This window comes from Ipomoea nil, unplaced genomic scaffold (genome assembly GCF_001879475.1).
Source record: "Ipomoea nil cultivar Tokyo-kokei standard unplaced genomic scaffold, Asagao_1.1 scaffold2283, whole genome shotgun sequence".
NCBI classification, from domain to species: domain Eukaryota; kingdom Viridiplantae; phylum Streptophyta; class Magnoliopsida; order Solanales; family Convolvulaceae; genus Ipomoea; species Ipomoea nil.
The window spans coordinates 4,473,211-4,489,056 of record NW_017618711.1 but is presented as its reverse complement, the minus strand read 5'-3'; the positions used below and the strand labels follow the sequence as shown (position 1 = coordinate 4,489,056).

The 15,846-nt window shown below is 38.0% G+C and overlaps 1 protein-coding gene across 1 annotated transcript; it reads right to left on the bottom strand.

Annotated features, from left to right (window-relative positions):
• Nucleotides 1–221: 221 nt before the first annotated feature.
• LOC109151349 (translation initiation factor eIF-2B subunit epsilon-like) lies at nucleotides 222–11,376 on the bottom strand. The gene is made up of 15 exons (XM_019299323.1): nucleotides 11,129–11,376; nucleotides 10,784–11,014; nucleotides 9,298–9,612; nucleotides 7,980–8,087; nucleotides 7,153–7,342; nucleotides 6,678–6,940; nucleotides 6,072–6,183; nucleotides 5,410–5,489; nucleotides 4,532–4,789; nucleotides 4,382–4,458; nucleotides 3,280–3,371; nucleotides 2,757–2,839; nucleotides 2,540–2,611; nucleotides 863–988; nucleotides 222–647 (listed from the first exon to the last, which is right to left on the bottom strand). The coding sequence occupies exons 1-15, from the start codon at nucleotides 11,264–11,266 to the stop codon at nucleotides 615–617; spliced, it is 2,178 nt and encodes a 725-aa protein (XP_019154868.1). The 5' UTR covers nucleotides 11,267–11,376; the 3' UTR covers nucleotides 222–614.
• Between the last annotated feature and the right edge of the window lie 4,470 nt (nucleotides 11,377–15,846).

The following is a 15,846-nucleotide window of genomic DNA, read 5'->3' as shown; positions in this document are numbered from 1 at the left end:
ATAAACATTTGATACAATTATCATACAATCACAATTTTCATTCTAGTTAAAAACGAATTGAGTTACATTAAAATTTAGATTTTAGAGATATATGTAAGAAAATGAACATTCAAATATCGCCTGCAGAAATATATATTCTTACACTGAGAAGACTTTTGGCATCAATCTCACACTAAAAACTGGTAAAAAAAAAAAAAAAAAAAAAAAAAAAAAAAAAAAAAAAAAAAAAAAAACTATTGAAGATTAAGTATACCTTCATACAGGTAGCTATAGCTGCTTATCTAGTAAAAAACCATTCTCAACAAGAGAAACACCTGACCAAATTGGGCTTCCAGACAATAGAAAATATAAACGATAATACAACAGCAACTCAGCAAGTAAACTGAAAGCTACAAAAATGCAGATGGGAGTTTTAATGAAAGATACTAAGATCAGACCTATGCTATATCCAACAGTACATGGAAAAAGGTTTCAAGTAAAAAATTGGTTCTATGATTTGTACCATCTCTCAAAGGCGGCGGATTCTGGCAGCTCGTGTACAAGTCCTTGAAGTCAGCTGGCATTGTAAGATAAAATGCATGTCTACAGGGAACATCTTAATCTTAACAAGAATCTCAATCCTCCTCTTCAGATGCTTCTATGAGCCACTGCAACGTTATTAAATTTGGACATGATTATGCAATTTAAAAAGCAGAGTAACTTAATGAAAGAGGCATGCACTGATGCTCATAACATGCGATGTTGTCTCGTCCTACATTTTTTGTTTTCTTTTTCCAATACGTTAAGTAGGATTTCATGGTTTTACGTTAAACACAGGTGATCTGCATTTTAGCATAACTTTTAAAGCACATAATCTACCTACCTGAATTAACTTTTCTGACTGCTTGACAAAAACCTTATCTGATTCATCTGCTTCTTCCTTCTCAGAAGCCCACTTAAGTATAGCCTCTTCTTCGATAATGTCTATGTCATAAAGATGATGCAATATCTGGCCAAGGAGTAACAATAACATCATAATTCATAGACGCATAGTACTTAAGAAACAAAATGATGCACAATGAAAAGCTTTCTGATAGAATATGTCCATTTTTCCCAGCAATAGTCACAAACTCATCCTGTAAAAATCTATCTGTCACATTAACAGCAACACTTTGCTCAAATGAACTAAGGATTAACATCATAGGCTTATTGATGACTGTCCGCAAAAACTGCACCTATATTCAATGTATAAGAGACAATTAATGAGTAGAAAGGTAGATAAGCAAAGATTCAAGCCATGACAGCTTCTATGTGCGACAGGAGGAAACATGGAAAAGGAAGTGCAGGTTGTCCATTATCGAATCTAGTTTTACAATGTCCTATGAACATCTCAAGTTCTACAATAGAACTTCAGACAAACTCCTAAATGGATAGAACAAAGTGGTTCAACAGCACGTGAAACCTAAAATAGGCACAGAAGAATCGGCAACCATCCATTTTTGCACTGTGAGCTGGCTACAGGAATCATTAAAAATGTTTGTAGTTGTTAATGGAAGAGCTAATGCATATATGCCTTTCTTCTGGTTTGGAGAGTGCCATGCAAAAAATGTAGGAAACCACCAGCGCATAATCAGTTTTGCAAAACTCGGCCTAGGTGCTAGGTGCCCCCCCTAGGCCAAGACGCATAAGGCAATAATTGCCTATATAATTGGTTTGCTCACAGCGGCTACTCGGCATTTTTTAAAAAAAATAATTAGGTTTGTTTCACTCAAAACAGCATAGTTTTAAGCGAAACATTCCTAAAATCGCTAGTGCAAACTATGCAGAGCAGCAAATCAAAATCTAAGCCTCAAACCGCCAAATAGAGCAGCGAAAGAAGCCTGAGTGTCACTGCATCACAACATCAGAAGCATCGCTAGCCATCCATCGCAGCCCATCACAGATACGCAGCAGGCCAGCAGCTCGAAGAAGAATTCATTTTTTACTTTTGATTTATAACTTTGCAATTTGGGGCCTAGGGCTTTACTGCTTTAGGGTATCTATTATTATAATATTAATTAATTAATTAACATGTTAAATGAAAGCAAAAAAAAAACATATATGTAGGGGCACCTAGCACCCTCTACAACCTTGCCTATAATACAATGTGATAATTGTTGAAAGAAACAAATAGAACATGGTTTAAAGGATTAGAGACTAATATGCTAAGAAGTCTGAAATTCCTTCTTTTTAGAGACTACATGTTCCAAATTTCCTCACAGATTTCCCAAGAACTTGTGCTATCAACTTTTCCCAAAAACTAATCATACTAGTGCATCTGAAATTATTTGCTGCCTAGGAAATTTAGACTTCTCTTTGGAATATATTTTCTCAAACATCTCATTCTTGTAAAGACATCACAGACTCCATCAGAACTCAATGAAATGAAACATGTCAAGCCTTGACCAAATACAGTACAGTGCAGTAGAAACCTTATAAGATGCAAACTTAGCAGGGCATATTATATTTCTTCGCACAGATGGGGTAAATAACACTATAACAGTATCAATAGTCAAATTACCTGTGCAAACAAAGGAGAATACTCCTTTGCAGATTCCAAGCACAATTCTTCAAATTTCAATATCACTTCAATCTGCAAGAATCCAAGATAATAACAAAAATACCAAGCTGAAATGCCATAAAAAACTTGGATTCTTAATTTCAACCAAGAAACTAAATCACCCAAAAGCTTGGATTGATAGACCAAACTAACAAACATATGTAAGATATACACCAACCTCCTCATCAATGCTTGGCAAATAATACTTCAGAAGTTTTCCCCATTTTGTAAATACAGTTGCTACATTTTTTACCAGTTCAACTGTAAGAAAAATAAACAATGTCATCAAATGTGAACATGCCAGATAAGTGTGTCACTGACACAACACTTTTCTAGAGGTAGATGAGCATGTAGATAAATGCGTGCTGCCGTGCTGTCTATTATATTTTAAAGAACATATTTCATGAGCATTTCCATGAACCCTCCAAATCTAAATTTGTTTGTTGGAGCAGAAACCAGGAGACAGACAAATAGTTTAGAGATTTAGGTCCATTATTAAGTAAAAGTTTATTCACTATCCCAAATTTACAAATTTTGGGTTCTTTTTCAACTCCACTTACTGAATAATTTTGATTTTTGACTAGCAAAATTCACTTAGGAACTGTATCCTAATTCCTAAATGATAATCACAATGCACAAAATCCTAAAAAGAGACAATTAACAAACAGAAAATTTATAGGGGAACATAGAAAAAGAATTACGAGGTGAATTGTGTGGAGTATCCAATGCCAATTTCATAATTGAATAGAACAATGCACCAGCACAATCTTCAGAGGCCATATTGGATGACAACCTGATGTATAAAAGAGAAAACAAAGACATTAGAGTATAAGACACACTTATTCAATAAAGGATATGATATAATGTCAAAGGTTTTGGTTAAACGGGAATCAATTACCCACAATCTAAAAGTATTGCTTATCTACAACTCAATTTAGCTAAGCCTTTCTAAAATTAAAGGCACTCAACTCAGTTAAAGCCTTAATACGCCAAAATTTCAATCATGTTAGAGAAAGAAAATAATATTATTGATAGTTTACTCTAGATACATGTACAATATATATACACACACACACACATGTAAATAGGGGTTCTGCATGTTCTCATAGGGCTACACTTAAATGTTTAACAAATGAAAACATAATATAACAGCAACCAATATAAAACATAGGTCAAAATTTCACAGTTACTCAGAATATTTCAATTTCTAAGAAACAAAGGAATAAATATTGTTTGGTATCTAACATATATTAAGAGTGATCTACGTTTTGGTTCAAAGCACATAATGTCATCGTCAAAAAAATCAAGAAATGACTGAACAAATTTAAGTCATGTATCTTTATGGTGTTCAATGTGTGCCATGGTGGACATAGTGGCGAGTAGTTAACACCATATTTCATTGGCTAAATTATGGCATAATCTATGAAGTTAACTCTTTATCTAAACTGAGATATCTTATGATACCTAGCAAGGCAAAGCAGTAATAATTGGAGATAGTGTTGATGGAAGGAAGTGTAAATTAAATATGAACATTTCTAACAGAAGTAATATTTTCACGAACTTTATGATACTGAACAGTATTACAGAACACATTGTCTATAGTTTGTTTGGTTTGGAGGCCCAATCTAAATCTGATTCTGTTCTGGACAATCTAAATCTGCTTGTGTTCTGAACAGTACCTCTAAGGTGCCTTGATTAACATATTCTCATTATTATTTTTTAAATCAAACATAAATAAGGAGATAAATTAAACTCAGTGCATTAAAAAATTGCTATACCAAACTATAGATAATAAATTAGTACCGTAATGAATTGACTTCTAAGATTACATGGTCAAGCTTTACATTTTCTTCTACAGCCCTTCGGAAAGTTGCTTCAACCTGCATAAAGAAATAAAACATTTAATATTATTTCAGAAACACACATCTTTTCAGTACTCTTGCAAATACCTACCTCTTTCTCAAAGAATACAGACTCGTCCCTAATATCTTCAGCATCATCAATGGAATCATTAGTCACAGAGTCGGGTTCCAATTCTCCGGAAGGCGGAAGAATATTCCCATCTGAATTTGGAACATCCAGTTCATCAATAAGGGTTTGTGTAATCCCAACAAGCTTATCTGCAGGAATTGGTGCAACCGAATGTTTCCACTCATCATCGAGCCCATACTCACTAACTGACCATATGTACCCAACTCCTCCATTGCCAACCTGAGGAACTTGAATAACTGGTAAGAAAATAAACAACCAACAGATACAAAACCATTTTTATCATAAGGAGCAATACATCCAACTGAGTGGAAAAGCTAATATATAAAAACCAGAGAAAGATTATATTAGTAATATTGAGATTCATACATTTCATACTGATACACATGCCTCTATAGTAACATCCTGAACTGCATAATGAACTAAACCTAGGGCTACAATAGGGTTATGCTAAGGTTTTCACCTTTTTGGTTTTCCTATATTTCAACATATTTTTTGGGGAAAAAACGCAGAGAAAAGAATGCTGCATCCATGCAACCTTATACATCCTGAGTGAGTGCAAAGCTTTTTTTTTTTTTTTAATAAAAATTTTGTAATTTGATGTGCTTAACTAGCAATCATCATAACTACATCTCTACTTTGAAGATGCTATTAAGATTCCAATAGTATCAAGATCCTATAGCTCAGAATACACAGTATGAAGTATACCATAAATCTTTATTTTTATTTATTTATTTGGAGAGTGGTGGAGGAGGGGGCAAGAACATTCACAAGAATATTAGTATACTAAACTCGTAATCATGTATCCAACCAGGAAAGAAGAAAAGGGAGTTTTACTCCACCTGAAATGCAGCACACTGTTGCAAGTTCAATGGTTCAGTCCGTGTATCCTCATTCATCTTGTCCGATGTACTTGAAATTGCTACATATGAACAACTTAACTAAGATTTATGCATAACTATGCCTCCACAAGACATGAGAGTGTCCAGAAATCACATGAAATAGAAGACCAGTAGATCACGATGGGAAATACCCAAGTTGGGAAGACATTGGCAAACATAGATGTGAATTTATGTGGCCTAGTTTTGGTACCATACTTTTGTTTTGGAGGTTACTATAATATCCCCTCCCTACCCTAGAAAATATGCTGTTGCTGAACTAAGATCAAGCAAGAACTAGATTAGAACTTTAAAAAGATCTTTCAAGATCTAAAATACAATAAAACCAGATTTACATAGCTAGAGCACACAAACAAGAGGAAAATCAGTCCTCTTTCAGAAGATGTTAAATTCATTCCTTTAATGATAAAACCATCCTTAAAAAAAAAAAAAAAAAAAAAAAAAAAAACATATTCATTTTCTGTAGAAAAGACTTATTTGCAATAGGATCATCTTACACTAGCTATGCCACTCAGTTTAAGAAACTAAAATACTGCAGTTTATATGACTATGAAAGAAAAAATTTCTAAGGCACTCAGAAAAGTTAAGCAGAACTACTGTAATACCACTGCTGTTGTCAGCATACTCCAGCTCCTCATCACTATCTTGCTTTATGGGTTGCGGAAGTAAAGACACTTTTGAGTATGCAGGAACAAGAAAATGCTGCCCAACCACAACCTGGATATGATGCCAGGAATGATATGATTCAAAAGGAATGGAGAAGACCAAAATCTCACACTATGAAAGAGATCAACAAATTCATGGCATGAGAAACAAGCAATATGCATCAATTCTCAACATGCAAAGATAGGCACACCACAATGGGCATGTTCTTAAATTCTAGTAACATCAAAAATCATATAACTGTGAGCACAAATGTTAAAATGGAACACTTTATGACATTCAAATCTAGCATTTTTTTAAACTTTATTTTATATACCTGAGGGGATTGGGAGATGGGTATTGAACCAATCAACCAAAGCCTAATGTCTAGGAGGTACTTGGCGGCCTTAGCCTACTAGTACTATCCAGCTAAAACCCAAACCCATGTACCCAAAATCAAGCATGATTATTTTAGTGTGTTTGTTTAGTTTATCCATTCACAAGGGATATGAGGCACAACTAATGCACATAGAATGTATGAAAAACTCAAAAACCATCTCTCTAAGTACCTTGAATGACAAAACAACACCAGGATCCAAAACTCCTGCTGACTTCATTATCACTCCATCACATACAATTGCATGCTTCAATTTGCATCCATCTTCAATGGTAACATTGTTCCATATATAGCAACCATCTATTTTAACATGTGATCCAATTATGCAACCTTCCCCAATAACTGAATTTGAAATCTCCGTGTTGTTGCCAATACTAGTGTTATTCCCAATCACAGTAAAAGGGCCAATCTTTGCTGAACGAGACTGTTTCACTTCTGAAAATATTAAATTACATATCATGGTCAGCAAGATGCCAAATAAAATGGTCAAAACAAATGTTATTTCTACAGTTATGTTCTCATAATGTATTGCATACATGCATACGGACATTTATTTCTGCTTGCCAACTATAATTATGCAAGCCAAACAATTTTTTTTAACATAATGCTCATACAGAAGCAAGAGCATACATTAAGATGTTCCTTACCAGATGCTCGATACACACCCCTCCTTTCAAGTTTAGTTGCAGAATTTCCAAAAAATTGGACATCAGGAACGAAGGGATATGTCCATCTCTGAATGATGTCCTTGCTAACAGTGTCATAACTTTTGAAATTATCAATTCTAGCCGCATAACTTGAGTGAATTTCATGGGTGAAAATTTTATAACCCATAATCTGAGAGCAGGAAAAAAAAAAAAAAAAAAAAACATTAGAGATACAACAGAGGGAAAGGAACAAAGTCAAAAAAGGACAGAGGGATGGTCTCATTTTAAGTGCATAGTAGAAAGTTCCAACATTAAGCCAGAACAAGTGCTATCATTCAATATCCAAGGTAAAATCGATATTATATCTTTGGTACATGTACCATACAAATTTGTCAATTTTTAAATTTCTTACTAAAAAGCCAGTCTCCAAGGTTTTCTACTTTTCTTAAGTGTAAGCATGCAATTAATGGGGGAAAAACCATTTGTTTATATTCATTTCCAAATATTTGTACTCATTTTTTAAAGGCTGCAGATAGAGTTTTATGAGAAACCACAGAAAATATTCTAGTAATGTTCTACTCAGATGCACCTAAAACAGAGACAAGATAACAGACAAAAAGAAATAAATAGCTGATCAACAGACATTGTGTCCATATAAATAGGTGTTCACATGAATAAATAGATTCAACTCATTCAAGATTTTCACCAGAAAAAACATACAAGAAGGAAATTCCTCTTCAAACTATTTCCTTTTTCATTTTTCACTTGAGGGAGGATGTGTTCAAATTAATACTCTAAGATATATAGCATGCATAACTCTTACATACATCATCAAGAAGCAACCCTTTAACAAAATGACGGCGTAGATGCTGATAGTCAAAATTATCGGTGAAAAGACTCAAAACTTCCGGAGAGCATATATCAACATAGCAATCCTGCGAAGAACAAAACACCATGGCAATGAGTACAAAGAATGAGATTTTTTTCTTTAATTTGTTGAACTTCTCAGACAAAGTAAGTTGATGATTTAAGGGATTTGCAAAAATAAAATGTGTTAAAGCAGTGTAGTAAATATGAAGTTTATTGTTCCCAATTATTTTACAAGGGCAAAGACTATGTTTAACACCAATTAAGTACAAGAAACTAAAATCGCATCCATTAAAGGAAGCTATGCTGACCAGAAAAGTAATAAGATGCTGAAGGTAAAACGAAGTTAAACAATTTGGGGGCATTTGGTTGGGGATTTGAAGAGTAGGATTCAGATTGAAAATCATTGCTGGTGCTTTTTTTTTTTTAAATATCAGGAAGATAATGGAAGAAGGAATTAAAAACTCTATTCCCCATATTATGTAACAATAACAACTCAGAATCAATTCCAGCTTCTGCCTTCTCTCCGATTCCCTTCTCTTCTCCCCCATTCTCCAACCAATGAACAGTGTCACTATGTTAGGGATGCAATAGTGATTGTGTTGGAGATGGAGGAGACACAATTGAGCAAAAATGAAAAAATAAAAAATTATAATTGATTCCACTCCCAAATTTAAATAAAAATAATAATTTTTGCTAAAATTAATTCCAGTTCATCATTTCTTTTATTTGAACCAAATGCCCCATTAAAATATTTGAGAAATTGATAATACTAAAAGGCATCAGCTAGGCTAGGTTCATTTGAAATCAATCAATATAATTTCACAATGATACAAATATAATGATTGGTTAATTTAAGTAAAAGTAATCAGGACAGGTTAATTTAGGAAGGTTAGTCAACCAGATCAAGAGTTTGTTAGTGACTCTAAAGTCTAAACTTATATGCGTAAAATTCAAATAATACTCTAATAATTTCCACCAAGGGGAATGATAAAATGCACATACCATCACCAAAAATATCAATAGCACTAACTAAGCTATGTAAGGTTCCATTTGTTGCTAGAGGATAGAACATGGATAACATATTACACAGCTAATTTACTACCAAAGTTTCCATCTTTTATTCCATTTCAAAAAGAGGTACCACCACCAGTATGGAAAAGGTTAGCCGTCAGGACAATAAGCATCAGTCACATGACTAGAACTAGTTAAGAACAATTTACATATAGATATAACATATTTAAAGGGCAAAGCAGATAATTGAAGGCCAAAAGCAACCTGTTTGTCATTGTGAAGGGAAATAGAAGGATTATCTGCAAGCAGTCCCTTCTCAAGAGACAGATATCCTTTTGTATCATTTGCCTTGTCCTCATAGTAAAGAAGCTGTTTCGTTTCAGGTTCAATTGCAATAAAAAGCTCCTCAGTTCCCAGACGAGATTGGTGAGTGATTGGTGATGGCTTTGACTGCTTAATGACCATGGTCATCACAGCATTGCTATCCTTTCTTCGCCTTTCCTTGTGTTCCTTCAATGCTTCTGTAAGCGACATGTTGCTAACTGTATCTCCACTAACTAGGACAAAATCTCCGTGTATCTTCAAAAGCACAGGAAAGAAAAAAGAACTCTATATTTAGAAATCACTGGAACAAGAATATAAGAGAAGAGAAATTATCTTGGAAATTCATCTAGACATTATAAGTATTCTGTTTACTGTACTTTAAATGAACTTATCGGGTTTAAAAAAAAAAAAAAAAAAAAAAAAAAAAAAAAAAAAAAAAAAAAAAGTACTGTCAAAGAAATAGTAACTCTTCAGTAAGTCACCGATATATTTGTGCTTTTTAACTAATAATTTTTCTCTAGAAAGTAGATAGAGAAAGCGCAGATAATAAAGAATGGTTAAAAAGCACCACCTTTAAGCAATTAAGCCGCATATTAAACTGCAGTATAGTAGCCAGGTTGAGGGGAAAGGGAAAGAAACTAGATGTGAATAGCAAATACCCTTAAAAGAAAGAAAGTGGTATAACAATCCATTTGAAAGAGAGAAGACAAAGAGAACCTAAGAACTGGAGTTCAGCTGACAATTCAACAGAAGAACTCTTCACTCCAAAAATGCAAAGCATTTCTCTCAAAATCAAGTGGAAGGAAGCTTTATAATAAAAGCGTGATGGTACAAATCATATCAACAGAAAAGTTTGTTTTGCATGAAGCAATAGAAAATACACTGATACTGAGCGGGACTTGGAATGAAGAAAGGGAAAAAATTCATAAATTTTCTTCCCTCTCAGTAAGGAAAAATGTATTAGGTATCAACAGTAGCTTTCTTCCCTCTCAGAATTTCATCTACATCTCAAAGGCCTATATTCACTAACATGCACAATATATTTATCAGGTTAGCTCAGGGGTTCCATTCTGGCATTCTGCAATTCAAAGTTCTATTTTCAGTAAATGCAGAGTCAAGGAAATCTAAACAGCGTTCTGCTTCTTCTATTACAGCAAATTCCTAGGAGTATGAACTATAAAGTGCTATAATCAGATCTATACTATTATCTCACTTTCATAACACATCTTAGTTTATTAGCTTCAAAATACCCTGTTAGAACAAAAATCATAACAAAAGCAAGCATGATCAAAGCAAGAACACAATGAAAGTACTACACAAATAGTAGAAAATAGTTAGGCTCCTAAAACTTTCTGTAAAGAAAAAGAAACGGATGATCCGAAGCAGAGGAAATTTTAAAATGAAAACTGAAAAAGTCATCACATACCACATTTCGTTCATATATCACACGCAAAGCATCCCCAGCACTGATAGCATTATGTGATTCTATAGTGGTGACAACAAAGTTTGGCTGCCCGAGCCACTTGGAGTCCTCCAGATAATCTATCACTTGTTTAGAGTGAGCACAGCAGAAAACGAAAACCTCTTCAACCCCAGCAGATTCCAGCCAGGCTAAGGTATAATCAATCATAGGGACATTAACCAACGGTAATAGCACCTTCAATCAAAATCCAATCGCAAAGATAAAAGGCACAAGAATTATATTAAAAAAAAGTCTAATAATACTTAACATTAAAAAAAACAATGATATGTATGAGGGAGAGGGTTTTACTTTGGGTCGTTCGAGAGTGATGGGACGGAACTTAGTGGTGAAGCTATCTGCCAACACGATGGCCTGTAAGGGAATACGGGCGAGCTCCTCCTCCACGTCATCGGCTCCGCCTCTACCTCCGCCCTTCTTTGCCACCATTTTACCACCGAAGGAGTCAAGGAGAGAATGAGAGAGAGAGAGAAAACCTTATTGTTCTTCGTAAACCCTTACTCCAGTTTAAGTAAACACGTAATCAGCATTATTCCCTTCTCGAGATAAAATGGCGTGTTTGGTTATCAGCGGTTAGCGGTTAGCGGATTGTATTAGCGGTTATCAAAATGTGAATTGTATTAGTGTGTTTGACCATCGAATTATACTAGCAGTTTGTAAAAAAACATTTGATAAAATTAGTTGTTTAGATTAACGGTTAATATGTAAAATGATCAAGAGGATAATAATAATAATAATAATAATAATAATAATAATAATAATAATAATAATAATAATAATAATAATAAATTACTATAAAAAAAAAAAAGAAAAACTAAAATTGATGTGGGATCTTTGATCCCACATCGAAATGTGAAGCAATGGAGGCGTTGAGCTCCCCATTAAACGCCCCTTATTCATTCTGGCCCATCGGATGGGCAGGAAAAAAGAAGCCTCCGACTTCTTTATTTAGAGGCAAATTATGCTGTGCGCACCTTGCAAGGTGCGCACGGCGCTAAAACGGCGTCGTTTTCACGGAAAACGACGCTGTTTTAACTATAAAAAAAAATTTGTTCGAAACGCCGTTAACGGCGTTAACGGCATATTCGTTATGAAATTATGAATATACAGTTATGACATTATGAATGTACAGTTATAGAATTATGAATGTATAGTTATGGAATTATGAACATAGAGCTTCGAAAATTATGAATGTTCGGTATGGAATTATGAATATACAGTATGGAATTATGAATGTACAGTTATGGAATTATGAATGTACAGTTATGAAATTATGAACATAGAACTCTGACATTATGAACTTACAATTATGAACTTACAATTATGAACATAGAGCTTCGAAAATTATGAATTTACAGTTATTGAATTATGAATGTACAGTTACGGAATTATGAATGTACAATTACGGAATTATGAATGTACAATTATAGAATTATGAATGTACAGTTATGGAATTATGAATGTACAGTTATGAAATTATAAACACAAAGCTGTGAATATATGCTCCTATAACGAAGCGATCTGAAATTAAATTTAAAAAAAAAAAAAAAAAAAAAAAAAAAAAAAAAAGGGAAGATAACGGTGCCTGAGTATAGAAAGTACAGGGAAGATAACGGTGCCTGAGTATAGAAAGACGGCACCGTTATCCGTGCCCATGAAGCACGCTGGGCACGAGCCCACAGCATAACTGACGATAATAACGTTACCGGTAATAATAATATAATAATGCTATAAGAGGGTAACAATAGTTGTATTGCCTTTGTCTCAGTATAGAAAGTACAGTGTGTCCTGCTCAGTTGAGGGAAGTTCTATTTATGCTAGGTCCTAACGGTAACAACATGAAGAGACATCCTTCGGGAGCTGAGCTAACGGCAAGAATATGAAGAGTCATGAATGAGGCGTTGAGGCTTTAACTCTCTCTCATCAATGGTGGCATCAATGGTGGCTTCAATGACATTAGATGTGACATCTGTTGGAATTCTAACCGTTGGAGCATCCATGCGGTGTCGGGTCAACTATGGTGCCGGGTCAGATGCACACTTATGATCCGGATCGGGTGCTAGCCCTATTATCCTGTCACCAGTCCCCCTACTCCTGAGTCTACGAATGTGTTTGAGTTGACTTGGAAGTAAGGCTGAATCAATCGTGATACTGTGCCATCCTGATTGAGTTAGGATATGCGATTTTGTTTCCCAGATCCCTTCCTGCCTAAACAATTTGAGCACCTTTCTATCAGCTCTTGTCACCATCCGTTGATTTCTGCGGTTTAACGTTACCTGTTTTTTTTTTTTTTTTTTTTTTGCGGCGTGGGCCGGCTTCGAGTTGGGGCGCCTCTTTTTTTTTTTTTTTTTTGAGTGGCCGAGGCGTCGCCACGACCAGGAGGCCGAGGCGCACTGAGGCGCGGCCTCAGCCATCTAACCGAGGCGTGTGCCCCGGCCATGTGGCAGAGGCGTCGCCTCGGCCACTTGGCCGAGGCGTGCGCTTCGAGTTGGGGCGCCTCTTTTTTTTTTTTTTTTTGAGTGGCCGAGGCGTCGCCACGACCAGGAGGCCGAGGCGCACTGAGGCGCGGCCTCAGCCATCTAACCGAGGCGTGTGCCCCGGCCATGTGGCAGAGGCGTCGCCTCGGCCACTTGGCCGAGGCGTGCGCCCCGGCCACTTGACCGAGGCGTGCGCCCCGGCCACTTGACCGAGGCGTGCGGCCCGGCCACTTAGCCGAGGCGTGCGACTCGAACCTTTTTTTTTTTTTTTTTTTGAGTGGCCGAGGCGTCGCCACGACCAGGAGGCCGAGGCACACGGGCTGAGGCGCGGCCTCAGCCATCTAGCCGAGGCGTGTGCCCCGGCCACTTGACCGAGGCGTGCGCCCCGGCCACTTAACCGAGGCGTGCGCCCCGGCCACTTGGCCGAGGCGTGCGACTCGAACCTTTTTTTTTTTTTTTTTTCGAGTGGCCGAGGCGTGCACCTCGGCCTTGGGCTGAGGCGCGGCCTCAGCCATCTGGCCGTGGCGTGAGCCCCGGCCATGTGGCTGAGGCGTCGCCTCGGCTACTTGGGCGCGGCGTGCGCCTCGACCCCTTTTTTTTTTTTTTTTTTCCAGTGGCCGAGGCGTCGTCTCGACCAGGAGGCCGAGGCGCTTGGGCGGAGGCGTGCGCCTCGGCCTTGGGCGGAGGCGCGGCCTCAGCCATCTGGCCGAGGCGTGTGCCCCGGCCATGTGGCTGAGGCGTCGCCTCGACCCTTTTTTTTTTTTTTTTTTTTTTTTTCGAGTGGCCGAGGAGTCGCCTCAGCCACTTGGCCGAGGCGTGCGCCACGACCCTTTTTTTTTTTTTTTTTTTTTTTCGAGTGACCGAGGCGTCGCCTCGACCAGGAGTGGCTGAGACGCTGCCCGACCCCCTTTTTATTTATTTATTTTTTTATTTTTATTTTTTATCGAGGCGCCGCGCCTCGGCCTTTTTTTTTTTTAGAGTGTAGTGACGGCCGTGGTTGATTGAATGTGGTTTTGAAAACCTTTTTATTTGAGAGCGAAGTAACTTGGGCGGACCATGATTACTAAATATTGTTTACAGGTCTGGGCGGGCCACGACTACATCGTATTACTGATAATATCTAATTAAATTTTCTGAGTTCCGTACCCGATCGATCATCCTTGCAAATGGTGTGGGCTTGTGGATTCTTTCCGCCAATCTTTTTGCATGCTTTTACGTAACAACTGCGGGCTGCTCGCTGGTTTCCTCTGACGACCCCTATCCCATTCGGAGTAGGGAACTTCATACACAAGTGTTCCACCGACACTATGGCCTTGAGGTCCTCCAGTGCCGGCCTCCCCAAAATGATGTTGTGCGCACAAGTGAGTCTTACCACGATGAATTCCATGTCAAGTTTGCGAATGTTAGGGCTCGTGCCTATCTCCACTGGTAAGGCCACCGACCCCTCCGTCTCCACTGAATCACCCGTAAATCCAGAGAGTGGGGTACGTACTTCTTTGAGCTGGTTCCTAGGTATCCCTAACTTGGTGAAGGCATCGTAATACATCATATTGACTGAGCTTCCCGTGTCGACTAAGATGCGGCGGATAATGACATCGTTGACGTCCATCTCAATCACCAGGGCGTCACGATGGGGTAGCGGGCCCTCTGGGAGGTCATCATTAGAGAAAGTGATGGCCTCCTGTCTCTGTTTCTTTTCTCTAGGAAGACTTGCCACTTCTCCCACGTATATCTGTCGGCTCCACTTCTTTCTTTCTGCGGGCGTGTCGCCCCCTGCGGGTCCACCATAGATAAAGTGTATGGTGTGCTTCTTTTGTCGTCTGGGCGCCACCTCGGTTTCTTTCTCGCTATCACTCTGCTCAGATATTTGGTCGTGGTCTCTTTTTTTGGCGTTTGAGGTGGACGGCTCGGTGCCATCCTCATTCATCCAGACATTTTTTGGTGGATTGTGTTGCGGCTGTTGCTGCTGCTTGGATCGCTTGACGAAATGTCGGAAGTAGCCCTGTTGGATGAGGTCTTCTATTTGTCTCTTCAAAACGTGACACTCATCCGTATCGTATCCGGCATGCCTATGAAACCTGCAGTACTTTGTTTGGTTTGCCTTTGGGGAGACCTTCATGCACTCCTCGGGGAATTCTACCATTCACATCTCCTCAGCTTGCTTTAGAATGACACTGACGGGATGGGTAAGAGGAGTTAAATTACGCAAGGGGACCAGGCGAGGTCGTTCGTAGTCTCGGCCCTTCCCTGCGGTCAGGTGGTTCGAGAGTGGTGCCTGGCTGGGCGGACCAGCTTTCCCAGGTTTCCCGTTTTTCCTGTCGTCCTCCTCATCTTTCTTTTTCCTGTCGACGTCCTCTGCCTCGGCATAGCGGCTAGCCGTCCTCATCAAATCTTCGTAAGAACGGGGGTGGTGGGCGTTCAGCTGCTTGTGGAAATACCCTGATCTTAAGGCATGGATAAATATTGGGATCGCCGCCTTGGAGTTGAAGTCGTAGACATTATTGACTTCCTTTTTCCATTTGATCAGGAAGT

Excerpts from the sequence above, each read along its gene's own strand:
- LOC109151349 (XM_019299323.1), bottom strand. The coding sequence starts at position 11,266 with ATGGTGGCAAAGAAGGGCGGAGGTAGAGGCGGAGCCGATGACGTGGAG. Across the intron at positions 11,015-11,128 it reads TCACTCTCGAACGACCCAAA|GTGCTATTACCGTTGGTTAA; the intron begins GTAAAACCCTCT and ends TTTTGATTGAAG. Across the intron at positions 9,613-10,783 it reads TGATATATGAACGAAATGTG|ATACACGGAGATTTTGTCCT; the intron begins GTATGTGATGAC and ends GTGCTTTTGAAG.